Below are 16,635 nucleotides of genomic sequence, written 5' to 3' on the forward strand. Positions count from 1 at the left end.
CTCCTCCCTTCTCCTCTCCTCTCCCCCTAGCTTGTGTACGTATACCCTCACATTGGTTTACACTTGAAATTTATGTGACATGGCAGTGTTTCCCTTCTCTGATGTTGGACTGCATGAGAGCATTGTGGCACAATGGCAAGAGCTGAGGTTTAAGGATGACATTTGTGGTGGTTTCCATAGGAATGGCCCCTTAGACTCGTGTGTGAGAATGCTGAGCCATAGGAAGGGGCACTAAGGGCTGGAGAATACCTCACTGTGGGGGCCGGCTCTGAGGTCTCCTGTGCTCAAGCTGTACCCAGTGTAGCGCAGTCACCTGCGGCTACCTGCAGATCAAGTTGTAGAACTCGGCTCCTTCTCCAGCACATCTGCCTGCATAGCTCAGTGCTTCTCACCCCAGCAGTGATGACTTTCCTGTGAGGCGGTAAGCTCGTCCCAGCTAAATGCTGTGCTTTGTGAGTTGCCATGGTCATGCGCTCTTTACAGCAATAACACTCTAAGATAGCACGCTTTCCCCTTCTAAACATAACTGCCTTCATCACCAGAAAGGAGGATAAAGGATCTTACCTCTGTTACATTTTTTCTATGAGAACTAAATAGGATCTTGGTAAAAAGGAAAGAAAAACCTTATAAACTGACATGTGTGCAATAAGAGATGATAGAGACATAGCATTACTTCACTTCTTTCAGAACCCTTCTGATTATGCGTGTGCGTGTGCATGTGTGTGTGCGCGCGCTTGTGTGTATGTGTGTGTGTGTGTACGTGTGTCTTCTCTGCCTGCCTGCCTGCTTGCCTGTGTGTGTGTGTGTGTACACGTGTGCATGTGTGTACTTCTCTGTATGCACAGACACAGGCCAGAGGTCAACATAAAGAGGGGTTCTGCCATCATCTACCACATGTTTTGAGAAAGTTTTCACTGCACTGTTGTAGGTAAGCTAGCTGGCCCAGTAGCCCCTGGAATCCATCTGTCTCCACCCCTCTCAGCACAGCTCTTACAGGAGCGCCAGGGTCCAGACTCAGGGCCTCAGGCTTGTGCATCGAGCCCTTTACCCACTGAACTCGATTTTGCAGGACTTTCCGTAGTGACCATACCATTGTGTTCTCTCCAGCAACAGCAAACGCTCTAGTTGTACATCCTTGCTCCACCACGGGGGGCTTGGAGGGACTTGTTTGTTGACGATAACTATCCTGACATGTCTAAGGTGATTTCCAATTGTGGTTTGGATTTTCATTTCCCTAGTGATTGATAATTGATATTTGAGCGTTCTTTCATGAAGTTATGAACAGTTTCCGTGTAACCTTGGGATTGTCTTTTTAGGTTCTTCTGGGGAAACTACTATTGGAGATCCCCATGGCATAGGCAGGAGGAGACTGGAGGGATGGCTGAGTGGGTAGGAGCACTAGCTGTTCTTCCAGAGGACATGGGTCCAGTCCACTCACATGGCAGCTTCAACTGTCTACAGTTCCAGAGGATCTGCTGCTGCCAGCCTCCTACCCCATGCTTCTGGCCCTGAGGACCCACATATGTATATAAGTAATATACACACTTTCATGCAAGCAAAACACTCAGACAACATAAAATTAAATAAATCTTTAAAAAAATTTTTAAAAAGATTCTCTGGGAGCCTAGGAGTATAGCTCCATGGTAGAGCATTTGTTTATCATGAACAAGGCACTGAGTTTACTCCTTGGGCGTGGTGGTGCACGCCATTAAGGCTAACACTCAAGAGGCAGAAGCAGTTTGAGGCCAACCAGGTCTGCATGCTGAGACCCTGTCTCAAAAAAAAAAAAAAGCAAAAGGATTTCCATGGGAACACACATCTGTAGTCCCAGCACTAGTTTGGATGGCAGAAGATCATTAACTTGAGGCCAGCCTGGGCTGTATATGGTGTGTAGCCTTAAAAAGAGGAGAGAAGAGGAATAAATAGGCACAGAGAGAAAGAAGAGACACTGATTTTTTTTTCTTTTTACTGGGATTGAGTTGAATCTGTAGGTAGTTTGGGTATATTGATTTTGGGGGTTTGTTTTGGTTTGATTTTGAGACAGAGTCACCATGTAGTCCTAGCTATTCTGGAACTTAGAGAGATACCCCTGCCTCTGCCTCCCAAGTGCAGAGAATAAGGACATGTGCTACCATGCTCAGAAGGTACCTGGCTACCTTAACAGTATTAGTTTTTCCAATCTGGGAGCACAAACCATCTTTGCATTTGTTTATGTCTCAGAGTTTTCCACATTACTGATGTTCCTGAATAGCTGATTATTTTTAGTGATGTAACCAATGGGCTTGTTTTCCTGTGTTACTTTTCACATGGGTTAAATTAACACACAGTACATTTGTTTTATGCTGATTTTCTATCAAGAAACTTGGCTGAATTTAGTAGCACTTTTAAAGAGATTTTTATTACTGTTTTCCTTTATGTGTGCTGGTGTTTTGTCTGTATGTAAGTTCATATACTGTACACATGCCTGGTACCTGTGGAGTTAAAGATACTTGAGTCGCCACGTGGGTGCTGGGAATCAAGGCCGCATTCTCTGGAAGAGCACCCAGTGCCTTAGCTGCTGGGCCATCTCTCCAGCCCTGCTTTAACAGCTTCATTTTAGTTTGGTTTTAATGGCACTTGTAGGATTTTCTTTATAAGATTATGTCTATAAACTGGGATAATTTTATTCCTCCTTTCCAATTCGGGTATCAGTTCAGTCATATATCCTCATTCTCTCTGTATTGTTTTTCTTGCCTAGTTGCTTTAATTAGGACTCCTAGTATTATAAGGAACACAAGAAAGGCCGTGTGTCTTTATTTCGGATGTCAGAGGACCTTTCAGGTTCTCACTGTGAGTAGTGTAATGTGGTCTTCTCACAGGAAGGCCTCATTCTGGCAAGGCGGTTTCTCTGTAAACCAGCTTGCTGAGTTTTCGGTCTGAGAAGGTTGTTTTGTGAAATGCTGTTTCTGCAGTTCTTGAGATGACCATATTTTTTTTTTATCCTCTAGTCTGTTAAATGTGTATCACATTAATTACTTTCTCTTGCTTTAATAAATAGACACTTTGACCAGCAGTTTAGGGGAGGAAAGGATTTATTGCAGCTCACACTTGCAGATCATAGTCCATCATGAAGGGTCTGTCAGGACTGCACTCAAGCAGGAACTCAAGCAGAAGCCACGCAGGATCACAGTGGCTTGCTCACTAGCTCCTGTTCAGCCAGTATTTTATTTATTTATTTAAGGATTTATTTATTTTATATATGTGAGTGCACGGTGGTTGCTGTCTTCAGACACACCGGAAGAGGGCATGGGATCCCATTACAGATGGTTGTGAGCCACCATGTGGTTCCTGGGAATTGAACTCAGGACCTCTGGAAGAGCAGTCAGCGCTCTTAACCACTGAGCCATCTCTCCAGCCCTCAGCTAGTATTCTTACACAGCAGAGGCCCACCTGCACCAAGATGAGCCTTCTCATGTCACTCATCATTCAAGACAATCTCTGACAGTCCAGTCTGCGAGGCAACTCTTCAGTTGAGTTCTCTTTTCCCAAGTGAATTTAGGTTTTGTCAAGGTAACAAAAACTAAACAAGATAACATCCTTGTGTCCCAGAAATAAATCCTAGTTAGTCATGGTGTATGACCTTTTAAGGTTTTGTTTTCTTTCTTTGTGTTTTAGCTTTAGTGTTCTTCTGTGTTTTAGAACAGTTTGGAAAGATTGGAATTAATTCATCTTTCAAAGTTTGGTAGAGTCATGGGTGAGGCAATCTATTTTGGGAGTTTTCTTCTTGGGAGGTTTTCTGTTTGATTTGTCTTTTGAGACAGTGTCAGGTGCTTCTCAGACTTGCTCTGTAGCTAAGGATTGATTGATTCAGGTGCTGATGTCACAGGCTTGTGCCACCACTTCTACACTTTTGTTTGTTTTCCTGAGACAGGGTCACAGCTCTGACAGGCCTCATGTATAGACCATGATGGGCCCAACCTTGGCAGTGGTCCTCCTGAGTGCTGAAATCTCAGGTTGGGAGCTTGCGGACTTCTGATACATTCAGTCTGTCATGGCAGGCCTTCTCATACACATTCCTTCTATTTCACCTCTTAAGAGTTTATGTAAAGGCTAACCCTCCTTTAGAAAAGCTGAAGGACAGATTTATGTTGTTTACCGTATTTAACCCTGAGCATTGGTATTTCAGTGTCTAGCATTGATGGTTGTGGAAAGTGATTATTCAGACTCCGGTGAACTGGCTCAGCTCTTACAACCCTTGCCCAAGCCTTCGATACAAGATGATCTCCAGTAGGACACACTCGGCAGAAGAGACTCCTCAAGTTGTTCTTTGAGACAGACACACAGACAGACAGATAGATAGACAGACAGACAGACACACACATAAAATAAATTATAAATTTTTGAAGAAAGGTGATTACTCTGGGATCCTTGCTTCTAGGATTCTGAGTTTAAACTAATCTTAAACCTCAAATGGAAAGTAAGAAATTTTACTCCCCAACCCCTACCCCACTGTGTTGGGTTTTCCTATAGACTTGTATTTTATGGTATTTGGTTTAGATTGGATTAGTAGGATTACCTTGAAAAAACAAATTTCTCTGAATATTTTTATATTTCTTCCCTGTATTTGCCAGTAGAAACAATGCTGATGTTTGGGAACATCTTACTGCCCACGGAGAGTATTACCTCTACTTTAATCTGTGGGCATCCACTGTGAACTCGTGCCTTACAAAACCACGGTGAGGGCTAAGGAATGGCTCAGTCAGTAAGCCCTTGCCTTCAAGCAGGAGGGCTTGTGTTCAGTCCTAGAAGCCATGCACAATGCCCAGAAGGTAGTCGGTGCTCAGAATCCCTGCATTGAGGGATGGAGAGGAAGAGGATCCCTGAGGCTCCTTGGCCACCCATCTATTCCTGAACTGCAGGCACTGAAAGACATTACTTAAAGGAGCTAGAGGCCTTCCCAGTGCTGTCACCCAAGCCTGTCCTTCAGCTTCTGGACACCCTTCCACGCATAAAAAATAAAATTAAAAATTTTAAATGGGTGGTGGTCATGCACCCTTTAACCCCAGCACTCAGGAGGCAGATGCAGGCAGATCTTTGAGTTCTAGGCTAGCCTGGTTTTCTGGTAAGTTCCAGAAAAGCCAAGGCTACACAGAGAATGTCTTAAAAAACAAAAAAGAGAAGAAAGTACAAAGAAGAAAAAACAAAAGCAAAAACCAGCCAAACAAACAAAAAATAATGACAAAAACTATTCTTTTAGTTTAATACTGGGTATGGCCTGAACATTTTTCATCATTAAACATGAATCAAACATGATTTATTTGGACATGGTCTCCCAACAATGCCTAAGTGATTTATTTACCTACTCCCTTACTGTTACATGAGCCATTTCTTTTCCTAACAAATCTGAAATTATTATTGTTCCTCAATCTGTCATGTCACTGATATTTTTCTGTTCTAAAGTTCTTAGTTACAGTGATCCTTCAGTGGTCCTCTTGGTGGTGTATGATTATAGCTGAGAAAGCAAGAGCCTCAGTTAGGGAAACTCACTCAGACCCCCAGCAAGCGAGTGACAAGAGGAGAAGCCAGGGGTGCAGCTCAGTTTATGGTATACTATCCTCCTGCATAAAGCCCCCCGGTTCAGTTAGCTTAACAAAACCAAAAAAAGGAGAGGAGAAAAATGAACCACATCTCCTAAGAAGGGATAGCATTTCTTTTGTGTGTGGTGGCCAGTTTATTCAAAAGTTATATTCATATACCAGAGAAGAGCTCAACAAAAGATATTAGCAAACTTGATTAAAGAGTGGTTTGAGAATGTATGTAATTTTATTGGCTATACTTAGAAAGGGAAATCTGGAATATATTTGAATTAAGAACTAAGTATTTTATTTTATTTTTAGATGGCAAGTGAAAAATTATTCTCATCAATACAAAGTCTCTATCTACTTTCCTGAAACATCTAAACATCTAACTTGCACATTGGGGTGGTTCCTGCCCATTAAACATTCTTTACATTTATTTTGTCGTGAACATAACTTTTGAATGAAACTGAGCACTGCATACAGAAGGATGCCGTCAGGTCTGGGAAGACTGGGTTCTTATCTTTTCTCTGTATCTTGTTTATCTTGTTGTCATTTTCAGTGTATTTAAAGTGTTACTTTTACTTTTTATTGTTAGTTTGTTGTCATAAAACTGGAATTAAGACTCTTTAGTTGTTTTGCGTGTCAGACTTGCATCCACTAGCTTCTAGCTAGACTCCAAGGAGGGCCAGTGAGAGCTCTGGCCCTCCCTGCCCTGTCTGTCTTTGGATCCCTGATGGCTGAATTACTTTCTTTGTTTGTTTTCTTTTTTGCAGCAGTTCGGCCACTTAGCATGTCTCACAGTTTTGACTTGTCAGGTAAAAAAAAAAGCACTTTCACACCTGACGTGGTTGCGTGGTTTCTGTGAATCACATTCATTTGTCTGCTTGTTTAAACATGTCAGAAAGGAAAATTGAAAAGCTTTCTTCTGAGCTGTGGTCAGCTTAAAATAAAGTAGCCTGCCTCTTTCAAAGCAGTGCATGTAATTAAACCACAGTGAACGTGCACCTCCCAGCCTCACAGAAGGCGGTGGATGTGGCCGCCCCGTATATGGTTGCTCTCACTGGGTCAGACCTTTCCTGGAAGGGAGCAGAGAAAACTGTAAAGAACAGTTTTAAAGCGCTCCTTTCTCTGAAACACCGAGAGCCTTGGCGGGCAGGAACTGCTTCTGCACCACTCTGCATAGTGGTAGAGCCTGTCCTCATGTCTCTGCCCATTACACCCAGAAGCTCACTGTCACTACCTTCTGTCATGCGCCCTAAGTTTACAGCGTGCTTAACGGTTTGTGTTGAGTGGGCCAGGATGATGGTAAATGAATATCTGAAAATGGCTATATTTGATTATAAAACTAGCTTTTTTAAATAAAAATTTAAATATATTTATGAGCAAATTTTCATATTTTTCTTAATTAAGATATTTTGCAAATTCAGTTTTTTAATTTCATAAGTCACGGATTCAGACTAACATGAGATTAAGATGTATTCTTTCAGAATGTTTTTTGAAATGTTACAGACTACCTCTTAAGTTACAAAGAATTGTTGACATACAAATTTATCCTTAATAAGCCAGCAGATTTTCTACATTATTGACTGTTTACTGTCTTGTGACCACAGGCTAGTCTCCATACTTTTCTGTTTATTTTTGTAGCTCTCAGGCATGACTAATATTTTGGTCTTAAACTGCTTTTTGACTGACCACCAAAGAGCCTTTTCTATTTTCTTTATCCATTTGGCTAATTTTATTTATTTTATGAATCATTTGTGTAGTGAATCTGTAAAAAATTTAGACTGAAAAATAAAGCCAAAATTTGGACCATGTGTGTTATGACTGATCTCTAAAAGCTGGCCACATCCATTTCCTATCCTGTCACTCTGGCCGCACTTGCGCTGATTGTATAAGGAGTAGGAATGCCTGAGCACATGTCCCAGACCGGCGGGCGTAGCCGGGCAGCCTAGGTTCGTGTTGTCAGTGTTCCTTGTTTGCTGTCATCTCTCTGTGCCTTGGTGCTGTGCTGTGTGCCTGCCCTGTGGGCCGGCGCTCACTGCTGACCTCTCGTGCTGCTTGGTTTCTCATCGCTGCCCTTCACTCTTCATTAAATCGCCCCAGATCATAAGTGGGAAGAGTAACCCATTCTTCCAACCCTGAAGATGGGAGAACATCCTCTTAGTAGGGACATGACTAGGAGTAAACAGCCTAAGCACGTAGCCTAGTAAATGACTGGCCTTCAGTGCAGAGCGGGACATAAGGAAGTGCGTTCTGCCGTTCACGTGAACCTTAGGAATATCTCTTAGTGAGAATCCTAATAAGCCATTCAACATCAACTGAGGTAAGTCTGATTTATTTTTCTTATGCAAATATTAAATATATAATCCATGTTCCAATCATATTTCTTCCAACTGAATAAAGGGACAGACAGAATTATTCAAATATTTAATATCTTGGACATGCCTGAATCTAAGACATGATAATTTCTAAAAAAGAAAAATCTCTATTTTATATTTTAACATGTGCTCTAAATATAGATAATATTTTTCCCCTCAAGAAATTCTGTCTTTAAGAGTTTGACTCGTCTCACTTAATATACTGAATCATATATATTATTTCAATATTAGATACAAATAATCAAACTCCTTAAAATACATTGTGCCAAGCCTTATAGGAAATGAAACTACCCAGTGTCTAGTGTTGGAGTCACCAGAAGCCTCCTGGCAGGACCATTACCAGTCACATTGTCCGCAAAGCTTCACTTAGTACAGACGTTTGTTTGAGTCATCTTAGTCAGTGAACCACATGACAGCTGTTGGGAAAGCTTTTCCTGCCACTGCATCACAGTATCACGATGAAATGAGCCACGACAGCCTCTGTCATTTAGTGGATTTCCCTAAACTGAAGTTTATATGTCATTTTACCAACTTCCTCGTGTGTGTGTGTGTGTGTGTGTGTGTGTGTGTGTGTGTGTGTGTGTATAACTAATGTGAACTAAACCCCAGAGAGTTGCACAGTGTGGCAAAGTGCTACAGCGTCTGACTTACTCCCTTGCTCTTTTCTTTTTTTAAGTGTGTTTTGTTTGTTAAGGCAGGGTCTCATGTAACTCAGGCTGGCTCCTATGCCTGGTTTTATGTGGTGCTGAGGATTCCCGGAACCTGGATATACTAAATAAGCACTGGACCAGTGGAGTCCATTTCATTTTGAAGCAGGGTCGCTCAGGCTTGTTTTGAGTTCACTTTGTGTCTCAAGCAGACCTTGGTCACTGAACTTGTCGACCCTTCTGCCACCACCACACCAGGCTTTGGATTTTGCCAGTTGAAATTCTTCAGGATTCTCTAGAGATACGGAACTCAAAGAATGGGTTATTATGAAATCTGCACTGTATGTATATAATATATACACATGATTTAATAAGGTCTTGGCTTACAAGTTGTGTTCCCAGTGTTCCAACAATGACAATCCTCTGACAAAAAGTCCAAAAATCCAGTGTTGTTTGGTCCAAGTTGCTGGTCTCTGATGGCAGTCACTATGCCTGGGAGGGGATGAACTTGCTAGCGAGAGGCCAAGCAGGCAGAGAACCAGCACTTCCTTCCTCCGTGGTCCTTCTATAGACTGCCTCCGCAAGACGTGGCTTAGTGAAGGTGGGGCTTCCCACCCCAGAAGATCCAGATTGAGGGTGGGTCTTCCCGATTCACGGGATTTAATTAAGAAAAATCCCTCACAGGTGGATCCAGCCTCTTGGGTTTAGCTAAATCTAGATATACTCAAGTTAATAAACAAAATAACCATCACACCAACACTACTTAAATATTTTTAATCTAAATTAAATACTATCAACACGTCTTTAAATTTTTTTATTTTGTTTTGTTTTTCAAGATAGGGTTTCTCTGTGTAACAGCCCTGGCCACCTTGGACTCTATTTGTAGACCAGGCTGTCCTCGAACTCACAGACAAATGCCTGCCTCTGCCTTCCAAATGCTGAGGTTAAAGGTGTCTGTCACCATGTCCAGCTCTCAACAGTTTAACATGTTTAGTCTACCCTGACTCTGCAGAGGTGACTCGGTGATTGAGGGGAGACTCATGGCTAGTCTGCAGAGGAGGGTTGTGGCAGCTCACAGCCCTCTGTCATTTCAGTCCTGGGGATCCAACACGCACTTCTGATCTCCACAGGTACATGCCTGATGCACTTACCTACATTTAGGCAAAAACACACATTCGCACAAAAAAAAAATCTTAAAAATTTTTAATCCTTAAATAACTTCTAAATTTTCTTCAGCAATAGCACCCACAAAAATGTGGGTCTGATATCATAGTTTTTTACAAGATAGTAAATGAATATATGGCCAGTAAAGTCTGTTTGCCTTGACAGGGTGAGCCCAGTCTTGGAAGCTGGGAGTCTTAAATCCCTGTCTAGGAGGTCAGCTAGGTCACTGACTTTTGCTGCTGGAACACTGGTAACTGAGAAAGGACACAAATGCAGTTTGTCTATATGTTTATTCCTTTTTGGGTTTGTTTATTTTTTGTGATGAGGTCTTACTATGTAGCCCTGGGTGTCCTGGAGGTGTGTAGACTAGGCTGGCCTTATCTTCTTGCTTCTGCCCATGAGTGCTGGGACTCTGCCTGGCTCAACAGTTGTTTTACTACTATTTTTGTTGATTAACTACAAAAGTAATTTTTGCAGGAGGTATGAACTAAGGTACCTTTTTTCTTTTTCCTTTTTTTGTTCTTATTGTTTGTTTTGTTCTGAAATAGGTCTTACTCCCTAACCCAATCTAGCCACCTAGCAATCCTCCTGCCTTAGCCTCTCAAGTGCTGGGATCATAGGTCTGAGCTACCAAGTCTGGCTTCTTTTTTTCTTAAGTAGAAATTAACCTTCCAGTATCATATAAACTGAACCTGGTGGTATACACTTGTAATCCCAGCATAAGGGAAGTGGAGGTTAGATGATCAGAAGTTGATCCTTCTCAGCTACATCGTAAGTTCAAGGCCAGCCTGGTAAGCATGAGACCCCATCTCAGGGGAAAAAAAAAGGAAAAGAGGATGAGGAAGAGGAGGAGGGGGAAGAGGAAGAGGAAAAGATGATAGCTACACACTGAATGTTTTCTACTTCAGGCATGTAGATGAGAGAAAATTAACCTTTAATTACAAAGCTTTCCCATCTCAAAGTCTTTCTCTGTCTGCTGTTTAGAAGTCCCATTACCCAACAGAAGCTTCATAGATGTTTCTGTATGCAAAGAGCAGTTGATTGCCCTGATCTGCACATTAAATTCTGCACTGACTGTCACATTTTTACTTCTCTGATTTTATAGTTAGCTATTAGCAGTAACCCATGTTGTCTTTATCTGAAATGCTCAGGAAAATCAATTCTGTTTGCATGGGATTATTCTAGGCTAGAGTACCAAGAGCAGGCCTTGGGATTAGCTCTGGCCCACATCACTGTCAGTCAAGGGACTGGGTTACTTGGAGAACTGAAAACCAGTGTTACTCTTGCCTAACATTGTACTAGGCACAGTATGTCATTCTGTTGCTACCCTCCTTAATCTTCACAGGTAGCTGTATGTTACTACTCTGCTTTCCAGGGGAGGAGCAGAGGTTAGGTAGCTTGCCCAGACAGCTAACAACAGAGGTAGACTCTGAGTCCTGTCTGCATTACACCAACTGTATACTGCTTTGTCTTCTCCCATATACTAGAGAGCTTCCTTCCTCATTCAGATGTGAGCCCTTAATCATTTAAATCTGATGTATTGAGGGGACCTGCCCCAGATTCTCTGTGCTTATATAAATGTATTTATATGAGTGAAGATTCTTAGCTACTTTGATTTTTAGGACAAAACATTTTTAGATCTTATCCGTAGGAAGACTGTGTACTGTATCTTCCCTCCACCCACCGCTGGCCCCTTTAAATGAGCACAGCTAGCTTCTCTTCTCTGAGACTCCTTTTATTTATCTGGGAAACAAGAGGTCAAGGTCACTTCTCTAGGATTCCTCCCAGAACTCCTTGAGTTCTGAACTACAGATGTGAATATATAGTTATTCATTTTAAGTTTTCCTTTAATCTGACCATAGCTTTAACAAATATTCCATATGAATAGGCATGGCATCACTGTGCCGGGCCTTTGTGTTTTTATTCGTGTGACAGGGAAATGCTGTCACCTGGTTGTGCTTCTAACACAGATTACCTTTCCTGGCTCCAGAAAAGGTAAACTTTTGTCTTTCTCTTACTAGATGTTACTACACCAGAATCTCCAAAGAATGTGGGGAAATCATCTGTGGTGAATGGAGACTTAACATCTCAAACGAAAGAAAATGGGCTGGGTGCTGCCCAGCTGGGGCCTGCACAGCCGAAGAGGCTCCTCAAAGCCCCGACGCTGGCTGAGCTGGACAGCTCTGACTCTGAGGTAAGGCTGCCAGGCACTCAGATGCCCTCTGATCCTGTCCCTCTCCCAGTTCCTTGAGCTGTTTCCTCATCTCTTCTCATGTTCCAATCAGTAAAGGTAAGGCTGAAGTTAATGTGGCTGGAAGGGAGATTAGTTACTGTTCTTACTGTAGACCAGTGTGGTAGATATGCTTAGAAAATGGCTACTGAACTTGAGGTCTGTAGTCTTAGATTAGAAGTAGGATTAAGATAAATCGACAATCTTAAACTGGCATGGCCTCCATCGTTGTGAGAAAAGGAGAAACTGAAGTCGAGACATGTTTCTGTAGGCTCTTGTCCCTCTGCAGTGCACATAGACCCATGTGGGCTTCTTCTTTCCATAACAGCAATGCCAACAGACAAGCCTTCAAGAAGAAGCTGCCTTCCCTGAGTCTTTGCTCTACTCCGTGCCCTGCATTCATGAATGCTCATCCGTTCAGTGTACCTCAGTGTACCTCAGTGTACCTCAGTGTACCTCCATTCATGCTGAGCCTTCACCAGCTTCTGCTGAGCTATGAGTGTCACGGTGCACATTGCTTGGTCTCCATTGCCTCACCCAAACTTAGACAAAACGAGACGATCCCCCACTCTTCTCCATGCTGCATGGATGCACACACATTGTTGTATTGCTGGCTCCATCTTCCTCATGTCTATCCGCGTCAGAAAATGCTACTTAATTGTTTTATTTTCAATCTTCACCACCATCCCAAACAACACCAATAATACGGTCTTTCTACTAGAAGTTTTCCCAATAGGGCTAGGAAGATGGTCCAGTGGGTAAGAGTATTTGCTGTGTAAGCATGAGGAACTGAGTTCAAACCCCCAGCACCTAAGTAGAAGGCAAGGCATGGATGCACCCATGTCTGTAAGCCCAGTATCATGAGGGTATAGGCAAGAGGATCACTGGGGCATGCTGGCTGTCAGCTAAGCTCCAGGTTCAGTGAGAGACCCTGTCTCAGGGAACAAGGCAGAGAATGATATTGACAGATAACAGGCCTCTTCCTTGGGCTTCTTTGAAGGCTTTTGTGTATTTGTACAATTGAGGGCATATAAATGTGCCCATGAACCACACACACAGAGCAAATATCCTTATTGCTGACATTAATAAATGTCTCACTACCTCTTCTGTTTGATTTTCTTTTCAAGCTTCCCAAATCACACCCTGCAGGGATCCTTTTTCACTCAAGAGTTTGAAGGCTCCCATCCTATATAGCAGATATTCATGTTTCCGAAGGATACAGATGTTAGAGAGCCCTTCCCCAATCCCCTGCAGAGAGATGCTTATGACCCCTCTATCCTTGTCCCACACTCTCCTAGCCTCCCATTTTATGTGACCACAGGTGTGGCCATTGTCTTCCCTAAACAGTCTTCAGTTCCTCAGCTCTGTGCTTATCTGTGCCCACAATTTGTCTGTACTCCTGAGATCTGTGCAGCCCTGAGGAGTCAGAAGGCGTCTTTGTATTTAGTGTATTTCCCATGCTACTTGGGCTCTTCCTGTGGTTCTGTGCTAACCCTTTAATGGCTCTGTTCCCCTCAAGTAGTGGTTCTCACCCTGTAGGTCAAGACCCCTTGGGGGTATCAAATGACCCTTTCATAGAGATTGTCTAACATAGAGATTGGAAAACATAGACAGTTACATTATGATTCATAAGTAGTAACAGTAGCAAAATTACAGTTTTGAAGTAGCAGTTAAATAATCTGGTAGTTGGGGATCACCGCAACATGAGGAACTGTATTAAAAGGTAACAGTATTAGGAAGATTGACAACCACTGCTCTAGAGCCCCTGTCTTCGTTAGGGTTTCTATTGCTGTGATTATTTAAAAAAGAAAAAAAGAAAAAAAAGACCAAAAGCAGCTTGTGGGAGGAAAGGGTTTGTTTTAGCCAATATTCTACAACTCAGTCCATCACTCATGGAAGTCAAGGCAGGAACCTGGAGGCAGGAGCTGCAGAGGCCATGGAGGAGCACTGCCTCCTGGCTTGCTCCCCATGGCTTGGTCAGCCTGCTTGTTTATAGCACCCAGAACTGCTAGGTCGTGGGTGGCACCACCACAGTAAGCTGCTCTGCCTCACATCAGTCAAGGACATGACCTGTAGACTTGCCTATAGCCTAATCCTACGAAGGCATTTTCTCAGTTAAGAGTCCTTCTTCCCAAGTGACCCTAGCTTGCATCAGTGACAGCATAGCCCCTAACCTCTTGTCGTGTCATTGACTGCTGATCTCCATCTCTCTCTCTGCTTTGAACCATAACTCCTATGGCCCAGCAGGAGACACTCAAGGATTTAAATAAATCTTTGCAAACTTTATAAGGATAATTTAAATTGTGAAAGCATTTAGCTTAGTGCTATCTAAGTGGAGCTCTGTGCTATCTGGAACAGTGTTCCTTGTCACTATTTTTATTTAAATAGGTTATAATTAAATTAAGGATCTTCATTGTCAGTCACAGGGGGTACCAAAGAGGACAATGAAGATATGACCGTCCCCTCATGGAATTTCTTTGGGCCCCACTGATCTATTCTCCTGGGAATTTGCATTCCTTCAGTGTCCCCCACGTCACCTCTGTCCACGTCCTTGTCCAGCCCCATCACACATTGCAGCATTACTGCGTACAATGTTGTGACTGGATGTCTGCAGCCTTTACAGCCTTGGTAAAGGATACCCTAAAACAACATTGATTTGCTTGGCCATATTTGCTTTCTAATAATGGCCATAAAAGCAAAGCTGCTGGTGTCCCCATATCCATGGCAGACTCTATTCACTTTATATGGTAAAGTTTGTTTCCTACTTCATGTATTCTTTCACTCTTCTTTTTCTTTTCCAACTTACTTTTCCTTAGTTTTTTCCAGTGAAAGTGTCCATGTTCCCATAGTAAGTATCAAATGCAGAGGCAGAAGTGTGATGGCGCTCACACCTGTTGCTTCTAATTGAACAAAGCATGCCTAGTGAGACATGTTTGCTCAGCAGCACCTTGGCTGTGCAGCTAAATCCTGCAGAGTTCAGAGCTTGGATAGTCTGGAAGAGCTAGGGAAGCCTCAGGATTGATTGGTGCATACCTCAGACTGACAGGGCACTTCCCATGTTTCTGTGTGATGTTGGTTGGTCTCGCTGTGCCGTGGAATGCTCATCTGATTCTCCCCACTAGACTCATGCACACACCTTCCTCAGAACTGATCCTGACTGTGTGTCAGTGTCTCTGTCTCTGGCTGTGAGTCTGTACAATGAACTATCCTTCTGTTCCTCTCTTGCTCCTTTCCTCATCCTCCTCCTTATCCTTCTTCCCTTCCCACTCGTTTTTCCAGTTTATCTGAACATTTCCCCATCTTGAGGAACATCCAGATTCCTTGTTTTTAAACATCAAGACATATTTTTACATCAGATTCCCAGAGTAGTATACGTCCAACAGCTCAGAATGGGATGGAACTACAGCTAAGTCCACTCAGCACCTCACCTCTCAGGACTGTAGGGAACACTGGTTAGTTCATCTTCCATTTTAAGAGCAAGTGTTGAGGCTAGGGCCCAGTGGATAAAGCTCTTGTTCTAGTTTGTTTTCCTGTTGTTGTGATAAACTCCATGTTCATGCATTTATTTCAGCCCATAGGTTAGGTTACAGGTCCACCATTGAGGGAATTCATGGTTAGCACTCAAGGCAGGAACCTGAAGGCAGGAAGGACCTTACTGCCTGGATCTCTCCAGCCCTGTCCCATCACTTTTAATTAGGCAAAGAGAGGACATCAGGTCATCCCTAATTTTAGACCCTTTCTCGTTTGTCTGGAGCCTTTGACAATGTAATTTGGTGTCTCCTGTTAATGTATCTGTTTACTAGGATGCTATTAATCTGAAGCTCATGAATTTGCCTTTTTCAGGAGGAAACTCTGCACAAGTCAACCAGCAGCAGCAGTGCATCTCCCTCCCTCTATGAGGACCCAGTACTGGAGGCCATGTGCTCCAAGAAGAGTGAGTGCACACTGTAAAACACGTGGCCTAGAGCAAGGACCCCACAGTGCACTGATCATTTGGAATAGATAAAGCTAACCCTTCAGTGTCAGGAGCAGACAGGGTCAGGTGTCTTCCCTTAGCTCGATCAGGTGCATCTATCTGTCTGTCCATCCACCTGTCCATCCATAGCACACATATGGATAAGTCAACAGTGTATATGCATGCATGCATGCATACTTTTTAGATTAATGACAGGCTCAGATGTCTTCCCACGCTGCATGAACGTTGACTCAATCAGACTGATTGATTGATTGATTGATTTAAACATAGCATACATATGGATAAGTCAGCGATGTACATGCATGCATGCTTTTTAGATTAATGACCTCCTAGTCTGAATTTAAGCTCAGAAGCACTAAATAACCATATTTGCTCCCTACCTCCCCATACATACAGCCATGCCCAGTGCATGTATAGGTAGGGAAAACACTTTACAGCTATTGGGTAGTGGATTGTAAACACAGTGTCTAAAATTAAGAGATTTCTAAAGGCCCCTAGTAATGTGAAATCATTGTGAAGAGCTAAAAATTAATTCATTGAATATTAAGCTATTCTTGGGGGATGGAGAGACGGCTCAGAAGTTAAGAGCACTGGCTGCTCTTGCAGAGAACCGAGGTTAGGTTCCCAGCACCCACATAGCTGCTCAGACTCATCTGTCACTCTCTTCTGCCCCTAAGGCATC

At 42.8% G+C, this 16,635-nt stretch overlaps 1 protein-coding gene across 1 annotated transcript in view; it reads left to right on the plus strand.

Annotated features, from left to right (window-relative positions):
• Spire1 (spire type actin nucleation factor 1) overlaps window positions 1-16,635 on the plus strand; it is a 126,813-nt gene that overhangs the window by 92,778 nt on the left and 17,400 nt on the right. Inside the window, 2 exon segments of the mRNA XM_032885769.1 lie at window positions 11,769-11,941; window positions 15,821-15,911. Coding sequence (XP_032741660.1) covers window positions 11,769-11,941; window positions 15,821-15,911 — 264 coding nt within the window.

The sequence above is a fragment of the Rattus rattus genome, chromosome 15, assembly GCF_011064425.1.
Source record: "Rattus rattus isolate New Zealand chromosome 15, Rrattus_CSIRO_v1, whole genome shotgun sequence".
NCBI lineage: Eukaryota > Metazoa > Chordata > Mammalia > Rodentia > Muridae > Rattus > Rattus rattus.